Source organism: Andrographis paniculata, unplaced genomic scaffold, assembly GCF_009805555.1.
Source record: "Andrographis paniculata isolate CXL003 unplaced genomic scaffold, ASM980555v1 Contig76END, whole genome shotgun sequence".
Classification (NCBI taxonomy): domain Eukaryota; kingdom Viridiplantae; phylum Streptophyta; class Magnoliopsida; order Lamiales; family Acanthaceae; genus Andrographis; species Andrographis paniculata.
The window spans coordinates 117271-134892 of NW_026137613.1; the positions used below are offsets into that span (position 1 = coordinate 117271).

The 17622-nt window shown below is 42.0% G+C and overlaps 2 protein-coding genes across 5 annotated transcripts; both read right to left on the reverse strand.

The window, feature by feature from the left end:
* Positions 1-4722: 4722 nt before the first annotated feature.
* On the reverse strand, positions 4723-9556 carry LOC127266445 (phytochrome B-like). 2 transcript variants are annotated; one of them, XM_051296699.1, is made up of 5 exons: positions 9364-9556; positions 6914-9243; positions 5901-6708; positions 5261-5563; positions 4723-5183 (listed from the first exon to the last, which is right to left on the reverse strand). In XM_051296699.1, the coding sequence occupies exons 2-5, from the start codon at positions 9033-9035 to the stop codon at positions 4928-4930; spliced, it is 3489 nt and encodes a 1162-aa protein (XP_051152656.1). In that variant the 5' UTR covers positions 9036-9243; positions 9364-9556; the 3' UTR covers positions 4723-4927. The 2 variants fall into 2 exon arrangements, with proteins under 2 accessions (XP_051152656.1, XP_051152655.1); XM_051296698.1 differs by having other exon boundaries at positions 6914-9556.
* A 1155-nt stretch (positions 9557-10711) lies between these two features.
* LOC127266447 (ATP-citrate synthase beta chain protein 2) lies at positions 10712-17565 on the reverse strand. Of its 3 annotated transcripts, none has more exons than XM_051296701.1 (17): positions 17414-17565; positions 16177-16284; positions 15955-16057; positions 14418-14483; positions 14218-14341; positions 13937-14071; positions 13793-13853; positions 13625-13701; positions 13148-13303; positions 12931-13059; positions 12693-12825; positions 12472-12599; positions 12248-12353; positions 12029-12105; positions 11759-11829; positions 11349-11633; positions 10712-11246 (listed from the first exon to the last, which is right to left on the reverse strand). In XM_051296701.1, the coding sequence occupies exons 2-17, from the start codon at positions 16274-16276 to the stop codon at positions 11171-11173; spliced, it is 1827 nt and encodes a 608-aa protein (XP_051152658.1). In that variant the 5' UTR covers positions 16277-16284; positions 17414-17565; the 3' UTR covers positions 10712-11170. The 3 variants fall into 3 exon arrangements, with proteins under 3 accessions (XP_051152658.1, XP_051152660.1, XP_051152659.1); XM_051296703.1 differs by having other exon boundaries at positions 17426-17555; XM_051296702.1 differs by having other exon boundaries at positions 17301-17459.
* Between the last annotated feature and the right edge of the window lie 57 nt (positions 17566-17622).

Sequence of the window (17622 nt, forward strand, 5' to 3'; positions counted from 1 at the left end):
TGCGTGAGCTATGTCCGGCCGAGTACACACCATAGAGTACATCAAACTTCCAACCGCTGAGGCATAAGGAATCCGCTGCATATCTTCCTTTTCTTTCTCAGTAGAAGGACACTGCTTCATACTCAATTTAAACGAAGCAGCAAGCGGAGTAGAAGTAGCTTTGGCCTTGTCCATGTTGAACCGCTGCAACACTTTTTCGATATATTTTTCTTGAGATAACCATAACTTTTTATCTTTCCTATTCCGAGAAATATACATCCCAAGAATACTTCTAGTTGGCCCCAAATCCTTCATCGCAAAATGTTTGCTCAACTCTTTCTTCAAATTATTTATTTTTGAGGCTGAAGAGCCTACAATGAGCATATCATCTACATAAAGAAGTAAGATGATAACATCAATACCTGAGAACCACTGCACGAAAACACAAGGGTCGGCATCAGTCTTCTTGTACCCTTGTTGAATCATAACAAATTCAAATTTCTTGTACCACTGCCGTGGAGCCTGTTTAAGCCCATACAAGCTCTTTTTCAATCGACATACATGGTTCTCCTTCCCTTTCACCACAAAACCTCTAGGCTGCTCCATATAAATTTCTTCTTCAAGATCACCGTGAAGAAATGCCGTCTTGACATCCATTTGCTCCACTTCTAAATCAAGACAAGCAGCCAAACCCAAGATAACTCGAATATAAGTCATCTTGACAACCGGTGAAAAAATCTCCTCAAAATCAACACCATGTTTTTGACTAAAGCCCTTCACAACAAGTCTGGCTTTGTATCGACGAGATGATGAGTGTTCTTCATGCTTCACCATATAGATCCACCTATTTTTCAATGCTCTTCTATCACTTGGAAGCTCAACTAACTCATACTTGTCATTAGCATGTAGGGATTGCATTTCATCTTTCATAGCAACAATTCACTTTTCTTTTTCAGGACTTTGGACTGCTTCTTCATAATCCTCAGGCTCTTCATTCTCGGTTAAGAGCACATACTCCGTAGATGAATACCTAGTGGAGGGTTGTCTATTCCGGGTAGACCTTCTCAATGAAGATTCTGCCATATCCACCGAATCCGGACCAACATCAACATCATCAACAGCATCATCGCCGACAGACCGATTTTCATCACCACCCAATTTTGGTGTAAAAACTTGATCCAGATAAATCAAGTCTTTATTTTGAACATTTGACTTATGATTCGTCTCAATGTCCTCAATCGTTTGATCCTTCATGAATACAACATCACGGCTTCTGACAAGCTTTTTCTCAATAGGATCGTAACACCTATAGCCAAATTCATCATCACCATAGCCAATAAAGATGCACTGTCGAGTCTTAGCATCCAACTTGGATCGTTCATCCTTAGGCACATGAACAAAACACTTGTATCCGAAAACTTTGAGGTGATCATAAGATACTATTTTTCCGTACCAAACTCTGTCAGAAACATCTGTCTGCAAAGCCACTGTAGGAGTCAGGTTGATAATGCGAGCAACTGCATATAAAGCCTCACCCCAGAAATGTTGAGGCAATTTAGCATCCGAAAGCACGCATCTGACTCTCTCCATCAACGTTCTATTCATCCTTTCTGCCAAGCCATTTAGTTGCGGAGTTTTAGGAGGTGTCTTCTGATGTCGAATGCCATGCTTTCGACAATAAGCATCAAACGGTCCACGATATTCACCTCCATTATCGGTCCTGATGCACTTCAATTTCTTACCTGTTTCTCTCTCCACAGAAACATGAAACTCAACAAAAACATCAAGAACCTGATCTTTCGATTTTAACACTCGAACCCATAATTTTCTTGAGTGATCATCAATGAAGGTAACAAAATAAACTGCACCTCCAAAAGACTTTACCTTCAAAGGATCGCACACATCCGAATGGATCAATTCAAGAATATCTCTTTTTCTCGTAGGAGGGTGATGAACAAAAGAAACCCGTCTTTGCTTTCCCACAAGGCAATGTGAACACTTATCAAGTTGAACACGTGTAATACCAGGGAGTAGATTCTTTTTCGCCAAAGTATCGAGTCCTTTTTCACTAATGTGACTCAATCTCCTATGCCATAAGCTCGAAGAACTCCCATTCTGAACTGCATTAGCACCATTCGCAGAAATAATAGCATGAAACCAATATAAACTGGACTTTTTCTTACCCTGAGCAATTACCATAGAACCTTTGGTAATCTTCCATTTTCCATCACCGAAATAGCAAGAATATCCATCATCATCCAACCTGCCAGTGGAGACTAGATTCAGTCGAACATCGGGAGCATGCCTCACATCCTTCAGCACTAGTGTGTATCCACTACTGGTATCCAAACACACTGTTCATGTGCCTACTACTTTCGCCAAGCCATCATTTCCCATCTTCAAGACTCCAAAGTCTCCCGGAGTATATGATGTGAAAAAATCCCTATTAGCAGTCACATGGAATGCAGCTCCACTATCCACAACCCAACTAGTCTCATTTTGGGTAAGATGAACTCCCTCTTCCTTATACACAATGACGAGATCCTCCGGCATTGTCGTATTCACACGATCATTGCTCCTATCATCATCTTTATGCTCATACTTGTTGTCTTTGCCTTTCTGCTCCTTTTTCAACTTGAAACAATATCTTTTGATGTGTCCCCGTTTGCCACAATAATGACACTCAAGGTCTTTGTATTTTGGCTTTGACTTACTTCTTCCTCGACTCTTTTCTCGATTCCCATGATCTCGGCCTATGTTCCAACTTCTCCCCCTATTATTCGTAACAAGGATCTCCGAATGAGAAGATGAAGTGTCAAGAGTCTTCATCCTCACCTCTTCATTCAAAATAGCACTTTTGATAAACTCCAAAGTGACTATCCCATCGAGCGCAGAATTAGGCAAAGAGACTCTGAAACCTTCCCATGAATCTGGAAGAGTATTAAGTAGCCACAAACCAAGTACCTCATCATCAGACTTCACTCCCATGCCTGACAGCTGATCGAAACATCCTTGAAACTCATTTATGTGATCGGAAATAGACTTGCTCTCATGATAACTCAAACGCATATCCTGCTTGAGTAGAAACAACTTATTGTTGCCAGTCTTCGAAGCATATAAGCTTTCCAGCTTGTCCCACAATGTTTTGGCATTGGTCTCATTCACAATGTGATTCAAAACATTGTCTTCTACCTATTGCCTTATGAAACCACATACTTGTCGATGCTCCAATTCCCAATCCGCATCACTAGTTTCAACTTCAGGCTTTGCCGCGGAAAACACTGGCCCGTGTAACTTCTTCACATATAGAAGATCAGTTATCTTTCCTTTCCAAACATGATAATTTGTTCCATCTAAGCAAATCATTCTTCCCAAATTCACATCCATCTTTCAATGGTAAATAACACTCCCAAACAACCTTACTCTGATATACTCCCAAACAACCTTACTCTGATACCACTTTATGTTGGAAGAATACCGGAAGAAGGCCAAAATGCAAACCAAAATTAGATTTGACGTACTCCTTAAGCGTGGTCACGCCCAAGCAGTGTGTTCAAAATGTTCCACCAAAACCTTTGCCTTCAATCAATTATTTTTCTACCAAAAGAAGATGAATGAAAACCACCAATAAAAACGGAAATAACAATACGAGACACCGAAACTTTTAACGTGGAAAACTCCTTCAAAGTGAAGGATAAAAACCACGAGGCCTATCACCCGACCCAAGGCAAAAATCCACTATCTCAAAAAGGTTCGTACAATAAAAAAGATAACCACAATCAAAAGGGCTATCAAGCTCCACACCCAAATACAAGAATCGAACCCCAATCACAAGAGATCTCCCAACTACAAACAACCCATTCCAATCCCCAACCAATAAGATTCAAAATCGAATCCAAACAAATAAGGAGAAATCAACGATACCAAAAAGAACATCCGAAGATGACGAGACTGTTGATCGGAACCGAGTTGAAATTATCTCTTACTTGCCGATTCTCTCGCGTGCGTGGATAACAATTGTCTCTCTCAATCTCTGCACCCAATTGACCCCTCTCCCAACTAAGGCGGCTAGGGCAACAATTGACAAAAGTGGGCTTTTAATTCTTCCTGGGCTAACTTGAATTGTTGGACCTCCAACACATAGGAGGAACCCAAACCCAACACGGATTTCCCTCTAGATATCTATCTATATATTGATACTGATATTGATATTGATATTGATTTACCAGTAGTGTTGAGTCGTAATTAGGATAAATGTATATTGTAATGTCACGTACACACACAATTCAGCACCACATTCATTCATGCTGCGTCTGCATAATACCTATTTATATCATATCCATCCGATCCGATCCGATTTAAATTAAAAAATTTACTCTTCACATTCTAAATCATAATCAAAACTCCCAAACAAACCAACACATACTAAGTAAGTAGTCTTTCTATTCGGGCAGACAGACAGACAGCAGAGGTTGGCTTTGGCTACGCCTAGCAGGCTAGGAGGCTACCTTAGCCGCCCAGGCCAGACCATGTATAACCAGCCAACTTACTAAACTAGGTAGGCTGGTCGGAAGTTATAACTATAGTGGAGAGGAGAGGAGAGGAGAGGAGAGGAGAGGAGAGGATTGGATTGGATTGGAAGCAACAGCAGCAACCACTCACACTCACACTCACACTCACAGAAAAGTGGAGTGGAGTGGAGTGGAGTAAATTCATATATACATTCATACATACATGCACATATTATTATTATTATTATTATTATTATTATTATTATATCATCATCCTCATCCTCATCATCATTAATTATCAATTATACCGCCTCCTAATTAAAAAGAAATAAATTAAGCTAGCTAAAGGAGCCAAGCGTGGCGACTGACCGGACCGGACCGGACCGGACGTGATGTCTCTCCTCTCCTCAACTCAACCAACTGTCACCCATCATCTGCTACGATGACGATGATGATCCGCGGGGAGCGGGAGCGGGGGCGGGGGATGGGAGTGGAAGGTCCAGCAGGATGAGGAAGTAGCAGCGCTCCGACTCCCGGATGTACTGAACCTCCCCCCTCATGCTCCTCACGATCTTCCTGCACATGCTCAGCCCCAGCCCTTCCGGGCTCCCCCACCGCCCCCCCGCCCCCCTCTGGCTCTGGAACATCTCCTGCACCACTTCCGCCGCCAGCCCCTCCCCGGGGCACGCGATCCTGTTTCAACCAAATTCCATTCCATTCATGCCGTCTGTCATCACCAAGAAACACACAAACACAAATACACTCCTCACCGGAACTCGATGTGCGCCGTGCCTGGCCCCGAAGCACCACAGTCCTGCTTCAAGCTCGGTTGCAGCCGTAACTCCACCCAACCATCCGGGGCCGACGGCGCACTCCGCACCATGCTCATGAGGAAATCCGCCAGCACCTGTTGAATCCGGACCTGGTCCCCATACATCGCCAGCGTCTTCACCTCCTCCGGTATGTCCCGGATCAACTGCAGACCTCTTTCCCTCAGCGACAGCATCACTTGGCTCACAACCGCATCGATCACACCTCCCAGAACAAACTCTGCTCTCTCAAGCTCCACCAACCTGGATACATATACATATATATATACACACACAGACCACCTTGATTAATTAGAGCACATCACTCACTCACTCACTCACTGACTCTGTATGTTAGAAAAACAAAAACAACCTACATATATAAGATTCTATTCTAGTCTTATGATTGAATGCCTCTTCTCATCTATACCATACTATACTATATCTGTAACTGTAACTGATTTTTGAATCAACGCCCCTGCAGATGGATGGATGGATGAATGTAATGGTGTTGTACTTTACCCGACTTAACCAAGATCATCGCTATGATTCTAACAGATGACATCTATCTTAGCTTAGGTAGGGTTAGAACGGATTATACCCATCCTCAATGTTCTCCAGATCAACGTCCTTCATAATCTTTAGCATCTGCCTCTCGCAGGCAGCACTGGTTTCAAGACACTGCTTTTGGTCCTCCGTCAAACTTGTGGCTTCCAGCAGAGAGTTGGTGAATCGTATTCCGCTCAACGGATTCTTTATCTCCTGACAAATGTAAGCCAGCTCCTTCATCTTCGAAACGTATGTCTTCTCTTGTTGCCTTTGGACTCTCAGAGCCTGCTGCAGTTCCGGGCTCGCTGTCTGCAAGAAGCAGAAGGCACCCACAATCTGGCCGTCCATGTTCACCCTCTTGTTTGCTGTCAAGAGAGCTTGGACGTACTTTCCATTTCTGTCAAAGAAGGAAAAAGGGAACTTGTCGGTGTCCTGGCCTCCGATTGCGTTGTGCAAGACGATCATGAATTTTGTCATAGCGTCCGGGCCCTTCAGCCGGCAGCAGCCGCCAAATATCTCCCCAACCAACATCTTCCCCACGGCTTCTCCTCTGTTCCACCCTGTAAGGTTTTCCATAGCAGTGTTCCACTCGGAGCAACAAGTATTCTCGTCTGAAGCAAATATGGGCGGGATCAGCGGGTTGGGGCTGTGTATGATCGCCTTGTAGTCGCCTTGGATGTGGATGAATTTGTCCATCACCACTTTCTGGCCCGTAACGTCCTGGCCTATAAAGCATACGCCAACTATATTGTTCGTATAGTCTTTGCTAGAGCATGCATTCACCACCACGAATACAGCTTTCTTTGGTTGTTCGCTGCCAAATGTCCTCAAACTTAACTCCACATTCTTATCTTCCACGCCTGCATCAATTATTCATTGTCCAAAAGGTTATTGAAGGTGAACGAGAGCATACGCTGCTGCTTGCATACTAGTTACTAGCAATGATCGGGACAGCATACATCACTCGCCTGCCGTTAGCAATAAAACATACTACTACCCTTAACAGATTTCGAATTAAATATTGCTAAAGAAACATGGCGAACATCAATGAAATAGGAGGAGCACCTCTTAGAGCATGAAGCAGAAGCTTGCGAGCAATTTCTTCCGATTCTTTGTGAACAAGATCATGAACCAAAGACTTCCCCATTGCTTCCTCAACAGACAGTCCGGTCAACTCTGCAACTTTTGCATTCCAACCGTTTACGCGGCCTTCAACATCAACAGCAAATATAGGAGCCGTTGCAGTCTCTATCAACCTAACCATTTCTCTAGCCACAGAACTCAGTTCATCCATCCCTTGTAACTCCAAGTCCGCAACAGGAGAATGCACCACTGCTTTCGAGTTGCCTGCATCAGCATCACGGAACGAATCTCTTAAAATTAGCTGCAAAGAGTGAATAGCATCCATTTCAGCATTTTCCCATGGCAAGCTTCGGCTCTTGACCACTTCTAAAAAAGCCTTAAAGGAAGAACGGGGATGCATCCGCTGCCCATCATCTTTGTCCTCTGGATGATGCTTTGCACCACCCCACTTGACCTCTTTCGCAGTGTGAGATCGGAACCAAAACAAGAAATCTCTACTAGTAATATAGGCCACGGCCATTCCACAGACTGCATCCCCGAGAGAGGCTGCCCCAGGGTACCCAGCATCAGCGAGACTATCGGTGCTCAAACCTGTCGAGTCCCCATGATATGCCAACAGCCAGTCCACTATATCCTTTATCTGAGCTCCTGTAGGTGTGACACCAAGAGGGTAATACTTTCCATGGTAGTACAGAGCAGCACCATCACATTTTACCAGATCCATGATACTTGGGCTCTGCGTAACAATTCCAGTCGGTGAGTCTCGAAGCAACATATCACACAAAAGTGTCTGTGTTCTTAGAACATGCTTTTCCGATAGTTGCGAAGCCAACTGTAACTCCATGTTCAGTTGAAGCCCAAATGCCTGCATCAGGAATTCACAAGCATAGCGAAGAGGGAAAGGAATGCAGCGTGCAGATGTGTGATGACCAACAACCAAGCCCCATAGCCTCATCGAGTGCCGTCCCTTAGCGCCATCTTCATCACTTCCATTGATGATGACTGCCAGTGTCAATGAGGCAATGGATCCCATATTTGCCATGTATTGGGCGTGGCAGCCATGAGGAGCCCTAAGAGTCGAACCGACCAAACATAGCGGCTGAGCCAAAACTTCATCCTGGATGACCCTAATGGGAGTGGCATTACAATCCACAATCATCCTCACTCTATTCTGCTTGAACAAAAACCTTGAAGCCTGAGGGATATCTGTGGCCGGGTAGTGCAAACCAATATATGGCTCTAGATCGGGTCTCTTACTCTCTGCCACAACCTCACCATGCTCATCTTCATGAAACTTATAAACCATAACTCGATCATAGCCGGTGAGCTCCCTCACGCTCTCAACCACGGTGTCACACAAAAGCTTAATATCACCCCCAGGAAGGGACTGCAAATGGGATATGGCTCTCACTGCTAGTTTCTGCGACTGGACGGCACCGGCAATAGAGAGGGCGGGATCCTCGGTCCTTGCAGGCTCCAGATCGATCACAATCCCCACGTCTATCCTGTGCAAGATTGCATAGAAGGGCTTCCCGGAATTCTTGGAATGAATCCAAACAGGATTCATCAGCGTAATCTCTCTCGCCCCAAAAGCCCTCTCCAGCAACACGGAGCTTGACGGCGTGAAAAGGGCTCTCACATCAGTCCCGATTGCCAAGATCTCGGGCCGTTCGAGACTTGGGACTGACTGAGGCGTTAAGCCCAGCATTTCGCGGGCGTTCTCCGAATACGCGATCACGCGGAAATTCGACTCGTTCACGGCAATCATGCAACCGAATGGCTGAATGTGGCCGCCGCGCTGCATTCTCGACAAGTAGGCAGTAATCTGCTGCTCGGGAACGGATTCATGAGTGGTCCTAACACTCTGCGAGTAATCAAAGGATTTCCCAGACTCACCCGATTTCTCAAACACGGCGTGGAGTCTCGCGTCGACAGTGAACTGTGCCACAGCCTTGTTCACGGATTCCCCACCCCTGTTTAAGCCTGAATTGGTGCTGACATCGTGGTAACGGTGATGGGACGCACCCGAAGACTGTGCTTGAACTAAAGCTTGAGAATTGTGGCGACTATTCCCATGCGCCTCTCTCCTCCCCGAAGCAGTCATATCGTCGAACACCTGCCTAACCTCCTAACCCACGAGTTTCAGCGGAAGTTGGGCAGAGATCCCAATGTCCAGGAAGGGTGGGGATTCGGGAACCGAGAGCCACCTGAATCTGAATGTGCGGCTTTGCTGCGGCTTTCCGAGGCAATCATTCCATCACCGGACCGGACGGGACCAACCTGCTTCCTTCCTTCATCAACTGGAACTGGAACTGGAAGGAATTCCAAGCAGTGGGATTGATTATCACCAAAAGGAAGGAAGGAAGGATGGATGGAAGGGGAAGAGAATTCCGGGGAGGGAGCAAATCAAATAAAAATCAAATCAGTCTCACGGAGAGTTTGTGAGGAATTTGGGATTTGAGAAGGATTAGAGAGCCACCCAAGCCATGACAAGCCAGCCCTCTCTTTTTCTTTGATCTTATTACAGTCTGCACTGCAGCGCTCCCGACTTTGGATGGGTGGGTATTGATTCTTGGACTGTCTATTGTTTTGTATTGTAGTATATTCGGGTGTTGTGTACTTGTATTGTATTATTGTAGTGTCTGTGTTTCGGTTTCGGATGGATTAGTTTTACTAAGCAAACCAACAGACAATAGTTACCTTAGTCGAGTGTTTGTATTGATTCAATTTAATTTTGATATTTGGGGATTCGCTGTCGTATCCCAATTCTAAGCGTGTGTTTTTACCCATTTTGAGATGTATAAAAGACGATTTAAAATTAATAAAATAAGAAATTATATACACATATGTATTAAAAAAAAAAAAAACGATTGGGAAGAAAAACAAAAACACGACAAAATACTCTTCTACTCCTTTTTCCTTTTTAGTTCTTTATTTTAATAAACTAAGATCAACTTCCTTTCTGAACGAAGGAAATCATAAAAAAAATAATTAAGAAAAAAATGGGATGAGCACTGTGTAGTTTGGCAGAGGTCAACTGTTTGACATAACAAAAGGATTTGATTGGCCCAATATTTGTGTCTGAGCAATAGGGCCACGTTTGGATGCTTAGATTCACATCTTTTTTTTTTCTTTGTATATTTGATTTATTTATAATTGTTTGCATCAACACTACTAACCAACCAAACAAACAAACCTACGGATGAAAGCAGCATTAGTCATTAGCGTGTGACCAAGTCTTAGATGGTTGCATTTGCATTTGCATTTGCTCTCTCTAGTGATCCCAAACCCATCATCACCGTCATCATCTTCCTGTTTGGATAAAAATCAATCTCATAATACTTACTTTGAGGGAGGGAGAGGGAGAGGGAGAGGGAGAGAGAGAGAGAGAGAGAGAGAGACAGACAGACAGCCAGACAGTAGGAGGGAGGAGCAGAGCAGAGCAGAGGAGAGGAGAGGAGGACAACAAGCGCAACAAGTGGTGGGTCACATCATGTCTTGAATTTCCCTTTCGGATCACATTCTGCCCACGTGAAGTTTTGTACAATAATTGACACCAAACTCCATCCCATCGCTATTGATAGATATGATAATATTCACTCATTTTTATTACTAGAGACTTTTGTTTTCTCTTCCAAATACTAGTGTCTGTATGTAGCAATCCCATCATCTCCTCTGCAATCTACAATCCTCCATTTGTGGTCGGGCCATGTACATTGCATTGCTGATACTCACGGCTGCCGCACAACAAGCCGTAATAAGATCCCCAACCTCTTCTCATCAAAAACAAACAACCACCCAAATAATATGAATTATTAATCAGTATTCCAGACGACACAAAAAAGCATCAACCCACAGATTCCACAACATAACATAACAGCACGCCTATCTTCTTATCCAATACTATGATTCACTAGTAGCATGCCCTGTAAGCCACACCAACAGGGCAGCTGCTGAGCTGAATGTCACAACCCACCGTCTCTACACAGCACAACACATTATGCAGAAAACACTCCTTCCTTCCTCGTTTGGAATTAACAGGAGTGAATTGAATTCAATTCTCCAACTACATCTTCGTCTGTTTATTATTCTCTAACTTACCCAACAAAAAGGCACAAGTGAGCCATCCATTCAACAGTACGTACTAATAACAATACATGCACCCCCAACAACAAATAAGCAGCACTAGTATTACATAGTCGTAACAATAAAAATAGAAGCATAAGCAGAAGCAATCAATCACTTGGTGTAGAGGACGTCTTCCCATGGGTGACGATACAGGGGCTGCTTCAGTCTCTTCTGGTCAAATGTGTGCCTGAGCCAACCAACCAACCATACACAACAAATTATTTGAATTCATGATTGATTGATTGCTTGCTTGATATGGGGGGTATATCATTGAAAAAGAAAAACTCACCCGATAAGACCAATGGAGCGAGCCAGGACAAAGAGACCGTTGAGGTAACCAATTCCAACAATCTCGTCGATTTCTTGCTTGGTAAACATACCGCTGCCCGCAAGAAGATCCAGAAACAAGGACCCGATGGCGCCATCAACATTGAGGACAAGGTTGTTTGCCTTTGAAAGTGTGTAGGTTTCGACCTCAACTGCATATTCCATGTACTTGACAGATGGGAAATTGGAACGCGCAAAACGCTGCAGTAGTAACACTCTCTGGTCTCTGTTATCGCCTCTCTTGATTCTTTACAGAAATAGAAAAAGGCAGGAAAGATGTTTTCATTGATAAGCCATAGGATTTCAGAAACAAGCAAGTAAAATACAACATGAATGTCAGCAAAAATACAATTGATGTTATAGTTGTGATACCTGTGACCGATCCCGGGAACACGAATCCCTTTCTTCTTCATGCTTTCTACAAACTCATAAGGGGTGAGACCCTGAAACAACACCACAAATCAAGTGAAGCTACTTAGACACACATTAGATCTTTCTATTTTTTAGAACAATAAAACTCATGCATACAATGGGGATCAAACCTTAACTCACCAACAACTACTATCCTAGGGGACACAGAATGCATATGAAAACTATTTTCATAACTGAAGAAATTATTAGGAAACCCATTAAGTAACTCACTTTGTCATAAGCATCCTTGAAGTACCGTGCAGCGTCATCAATAGCTCCACCAAACCGGGGGCCAATTGTCAATAAACCTGTTTCGCAAGTTGCAATGTACTACTCGGTGATCACAAACAAATCCTCAAGCTCATTTTTTAAAATTAATTTTAAAGTCAAACACAATTTATTATTTAATCATATAAATATTAAAAAAAAGTCACAAAATTTGCTGCATACCTGACACAAGACTGGACACCAAATCTTTTCCAGCCCTAGCTGTGACAATGGTGTTGTGAGCACCAGAGACACATGGGCCGTGGTCGGCACACAACATGACACAAATCTAGCAAATCAATAGCAGCATTAAGAAAAAAGAAAAGATGAGAGGGAACAGGGCCTTCTCTTGAGGTTAACGAAGAGCATAGGGAAGGGGGGAGGAATAAAAAAGACTACATAATCACCTCAATAAATCGTGTGCAGTATTGAGGGAGGCTTCGTTTGAACCACAATAAAGAGATAACATCACCCACACCTAATCCCTTTTCGACAATGGAGGACATCGGGACGCCAGCATAGGTTGGCTCTTCACCTTCAATACGTAAGACAAGCATTTCAAATTTTAGAGACAGTTCGACAATAAATAAAAAAAAAAAAAGATTAATATGCAAATGAATACACATACCCCTATCATCAGAGATTGTGGAAATAATATGTGTTGGAGCCCGAACTTTTCCACTCTTGATTGCTATGTTAAGATCTTCGGGTATCTGAGGGGGTGTCACCTCCTTCACTGGTGCAATTTTCCCTGCCTCGGCCTAACAGAAAGGAATGATCACTTGAGCAACTTTATGAAAGAAAGCAGAGTAAGGGAATTATTATCATGTTATGGTTACAAAGTATCTAAAATGCTCAAGCCTCACCAACTTTTCAAATGTTTCCTTGATTGCACCTTCAAATGCTTCATAAGAAGTGGGAACAACTGCACCAGCTTCTTTGAGCGCTTGATTCTTAGCCTGTGCAGACTCCATCTCACCACCACTCTTAGCTCCCTATGTGATCAAATAAAAAATTTAAGTATACCACATATCATGGGTATCAATAAATCATGGTAACTGTATGCAAGTCATGATTTCTAACCGCATGACCGAATTGGACTTCTGATTTGAAAAGCCTTGCACAAGTTCCACTGACCCATGCAACCACAGGCTTGTTAATTTTACCCTGTTTAAGAGCCTCGACAAGGGAATACTCATCACGCCCGCCAAGTTCTCCAAGAACAACCACCATTTTAACCTGTTTCAATCAGGATATAAAAGTTAAGGTCAGTCAGGCACAATTAGCCAATATTATCTAGAGCAGGAGCCTGGTAGCTAATCATTCATACATTTCCTGAAGTTAAATATTACAGGGTGGATGGTGCTGTGAGTTCTTGACCCAAGAAAAGACTTCAATAAACTATGCTATTGTAAAGAAAACAACACTAGCAGCGTCTACATCAAAACATCCTCTAAATGTAGCGTGCAGTTTGGAGTATATTAGGAAACTTGTGTATGTGAAGTTAAATCCAACTCTAAAATCTTTACAAGGTTGTAAAAGTTCAAACATGGTTAGAACCTGAGGTATATTGTTAAACCGCAGGACATGATCAGAAAGTGTCGACCCAGGGAAAACATCCCCTCCAATGGCAATGCCTATCCAGAACACATCAAAATGACATTACATTAAATATTTAAGAAAATAATAATAAGAATAATGAAAGACTTTTCAAGATTTAAATCTGACCTTCATAGATTCCATCTGTGACCCGAGCAATTGTGTTGTACAGCTCATTAGACATACCACCCTGTCAAGCAATGCGATACTATCACTCTATGAGTATGGGTAATCTTCTCTATTTACCTGCCTATTTAAGAAAAAATCACTTACAGATTTGGATACAAAGCCTACAGATCCGGGCCTGTACAACTTGCATTGAATTATGTTGTCAAGTGTTCCTGCCGTGTCCCCAATCTTAAAGGCTCCAGCTTGAATACCTCCAACAGTAGCAGGGCCAATTATAACCTGAAATGCACTCATTTTTGTTAGAAAGGAATAACTTGCTAACAACCTCTATTTCTTACACAAGGAAATAGGCATAAAACAAATGCATACTGAACATAAATAATGGGATATGTACGAAAATCAAGATAAAGAGTTACAACTGATACCTTATTGTTTGCCCTTGCATAAGCAATCAACTGCTTGGTATCTAACTCAGGGACTCCTTCAGCTATAATGGCCACAACTCTAATTGTTGGCTGCTTGAGAGCAGCCATAGACGAAGCAGCAGCACTGGGAAAATTGAATTTAGCTGATCAATCATAGAAGTAGGATGTAACTCAGAAATTTCTTAAAGAACTAAACCAACCTTCTAAACGATGCAAAGTTGATAAAAACATCTGCTGTAGGATGTGCATTGCAAGCAGCTTCAATGCTGTGGCATCATATAAGAAACAATTAATATTAAATAAAAATCCATAACAATGAGAATAAAATATGAGTGTCACACAGATGCCAAACATTGGAGGTCATCAAAATTAACCAAGACAAATATCGTTCTTATGTACTCACATAGATACATACAAGGATACTTTTAAAGGTTTTCCCTTAGAAGCTTAAAGTGCTATGCAAGGATTGATAGTGATGAGTGCTATATATGTTTATATATGTGTGCGCATGTGTGAGTGTACGGAGATACATACACAACCTACAGCAATACAAATAGAACAGGGAGTAAATCCAGAGGTGTGGGAAACTATTAACTGGATATTGACTCCTATAAATAAATATAAAGATAAATCTCTATCAATTAAGATATCATGGGCGAGTTTCTTTGTATACGTGATATGACAACCAACTAAAGCTCAATAATGGGTATTTCGCATTTGGTTCTTTGTAGTGAAGGACACTGCTGGTGCCTCACAAACATCACTCGTCAACCAAAGTCCAATTTGTGTATGGGTCATGGGACCGGGGGACTCATGAGCCCTTTGAAGGTTTTGCCTCCTATACATTCTCCACTGTGTTTTACTTCTGGTCTCTTAGATTTCTTGTTCCAGCTGGTTTGGGATTCATGAGACTGAACAATATACTATCAGTTGAGGTGTTATTCTGGTGATGCTAAAATCACTAAACACCAACTAAATGGTTCCAATTATACATAATGTACATAATGTAAGGAGTAAGGACTGTAACCTATACCTGTGGAGTACCTTGAAAGATAATCACTAAACGAGACAAGTACCTTAGGGAAGATCTATAAAAACATTGGATGGGAAGGATGTCAATTTATTACACTCCCATGATGATAATTGGTTTGATCAACCATTGTGAGCTTCTTATGCAACACATGGAACAGAATCTATATACACTAAGGACTAGACTAGAGGAGATACTCCAACTATTGATTTGATTGGGGCTGCTGTACTTGTATTACCCAGCTCCCAATCTAGTTCTGCAAATATGCATTCATATCATTTACGAAATCACAGATAGTTTCTCCAGTTACAGAAAAGCAGAGCATCTTAGTTCTGCAATGTCTTTCAACACATTGTTTCAATGAAAGCCTTCACATATAGAATAAGAACTTCAAACAGTATTGAAATGGGAATAACCTCACCAAAGAAGAACACCATAGTTTTTTCATAAGGAAATAGTAATTATTGAAACTCAGCAAGTGTAAATATAAAGAAATACATTATCAATATGACCTATGCCATCAATTGAAAATCTATATTCATCATTGTAATTCAGCAGAAAAAACAAATTTTACGCACTGTAACTTACGAAGTTCTCCACCAATATATATGTATATATAAAAGATATGTCACTTATAGAATATCTTTATATTCTTAAAGAAAAAGTTACGATCCACGTGAAATATATAATATAGGAATGTAACTCACGCTGAGTGCACAGGAATGGCAATTTCCTCCTGGCCGAAAAATAGTTTCTGGAATCCTTCAGAACCAGGGTTAATAATTCCAGCAACAGAAGGTGTCTCTCTCCCTGAGTTAGAGAGCACAAGACACAACATTCAAACTTGCAAATCCTTTTATCAATCAACTGTGAAACGCACATCAACTTGACAAAATCACGTGGAAAAAAAATGCTTCAAGTAAGCTTACCACAGAGGAAATCAAAATCAAGCATACGCTGAATGGGCAGTTGCTTGTAGTTGTAGAACAGTGCTTGACTATCTTTTGAGAAGAGTTGCCCAGTTGCCATGGTTTGACCTGAATCACCGCTACGATTAAGATCACATTGAATATCTAACACAAGATCGCCAGAAATATTAATATTATAACCATTTCAAGATCTTCAACAAAGGACACATACTCCTAGGCTCCTAGCTTTGACAAAATATGTTATTTTATAAAATTAACCTTCCATATAAGATCTGCATGATCCTTAAAGAGACAAAGTTTACAATAGAATTGTTGACATATCACTTTCCAACAAAAGTTCACGTGTGTAACATTCTGTTAAAAAATGACAACTGGAACACCTCAATACTAACATCTATAAACAAGAAGATGGAGCAAGAACTACAATGACCTCTCATCTACAGAAAGTATCAATATACATCACTATATACAGTCCAAAGTTGATATATCACAAGACTAACATGCACTCTTACAGATGCCAGCAATAAAAAATCATTAAAAAGGTTCTATAAGCAAGAAGAAGGAGCAAGATCCGAAAGGTAATCCCCAAGATCAGAGTAATGTACTGATCTACACCAATATTGCCTAGGAATTTTAGATTGCTCTTGTTGTATGGTTATTACTCTCACCCTTCCTATGTGATTCCCGTTCCCTTAAAGAAGCTAAGCATGACACTATTTCATCATTGTTCCCAAAAGATCCAAGTCACAAGTTCGCAATACAACAGCAGAAGGTACAGCAAGAATCCATATTAATTCATTCTAAAAAGAAAAGCTAATCGGAATCGCTTCATATGATGACACAACCGGGCGACACATTTAAGCAATCGTCAGTAGATCACACGTACACTGACAGGATAAACATCTATAAATCCCAAATCAAAGGAAGTAATCTGCTCGTCTCATCGAGCATTTGAGCCAAGTCCCCAGCATAAGAAAAGCAAAACATAGCACATCTCCTCGTGAATATCGAAGAAGACATAAAATCAAAGAAAGATCCCAAGATCCAATCCACCCGTAACGGACGGACACAGACAAACGGGAATCGCAAAACAGTAAATCAGATCCAGTGACTAAGAATTACACCTGAATCCACACCGGATCAATGCAGGACAGAGCCAAAGAGGTGGAAGCGGAAATACGGAAAAGGAAAAGGAATTGAGCAAAATAAAGAATCAACACAAAAAAAATGCACCTACCAATCCACCCACCCTAATCACGACAGATGGAGAGAAATGAGGAGGAGGAGCAGCTGGAGGATTGGTTGCGGTGAAGGGAAGGGGGAGTGGAGTGGAGATTTATTTATATATGGGGGGGGGGGGGGGGGGGGGGGATAGACCGATGACCACTATTCTATCACTGTGTGTGTGTGTGTGTCTCTCTCTCTCTGGGTGTGGGTGTAGGTGAA

What these genes read in the sequence shown, in the direction of transcription:
- LOC127266445 (XM_051296699.1), bottom strand. Translation starts at nt 9,035, where the DNA reads ATGACTGCTTCGGGGAGGAGAGAGGCGCATGGGAATAGTCGCCACAAT. An exon ending in TCTGCTTCATGCTCTAAGAG is followed by an intron (nt 6,709 to 6,913) that starts GTGCTCCTCCTA and finishes TAATTGATGCAG; the next exon opens with GCGTGGAAGATAAGAATGTG. An exon ending in ACGGCGCACATCGAGTTCCG is followed by an intron (nt 5,184 to 5,260) that starts GTGAGGAGTGTA and finishes TGGTTGAAACAG; the next exon opens with GATCGCGTGCCCCGGGGAGG.
- LOC127266447 (XM_051296701.1), bottom strand. Translation starts at nt 16,276, where the DNA reads ATGGCAACTGGGCAACTCTTCTCAAAAGATAGTCAAGCACTGTTCTAC. An exon ending in AACTTTGCATCGTTTAGAAG is followed by an intron (nt 14,342 to 14,417) that starts GTTGGTTTAGTT and finishes CAATTTTCCCAG; the next exon opens with TGCTGCTGCTTCGTCTATGG. An exon ending in ACTGCACACGATTTATTGAG is followed by an intron (nt 12,354 to 12,471) that starts GTGATTATGTAG and finishes TTGATTTGCTAG; the next exon opens with ATTTGTGTCATGTTGTGTGC.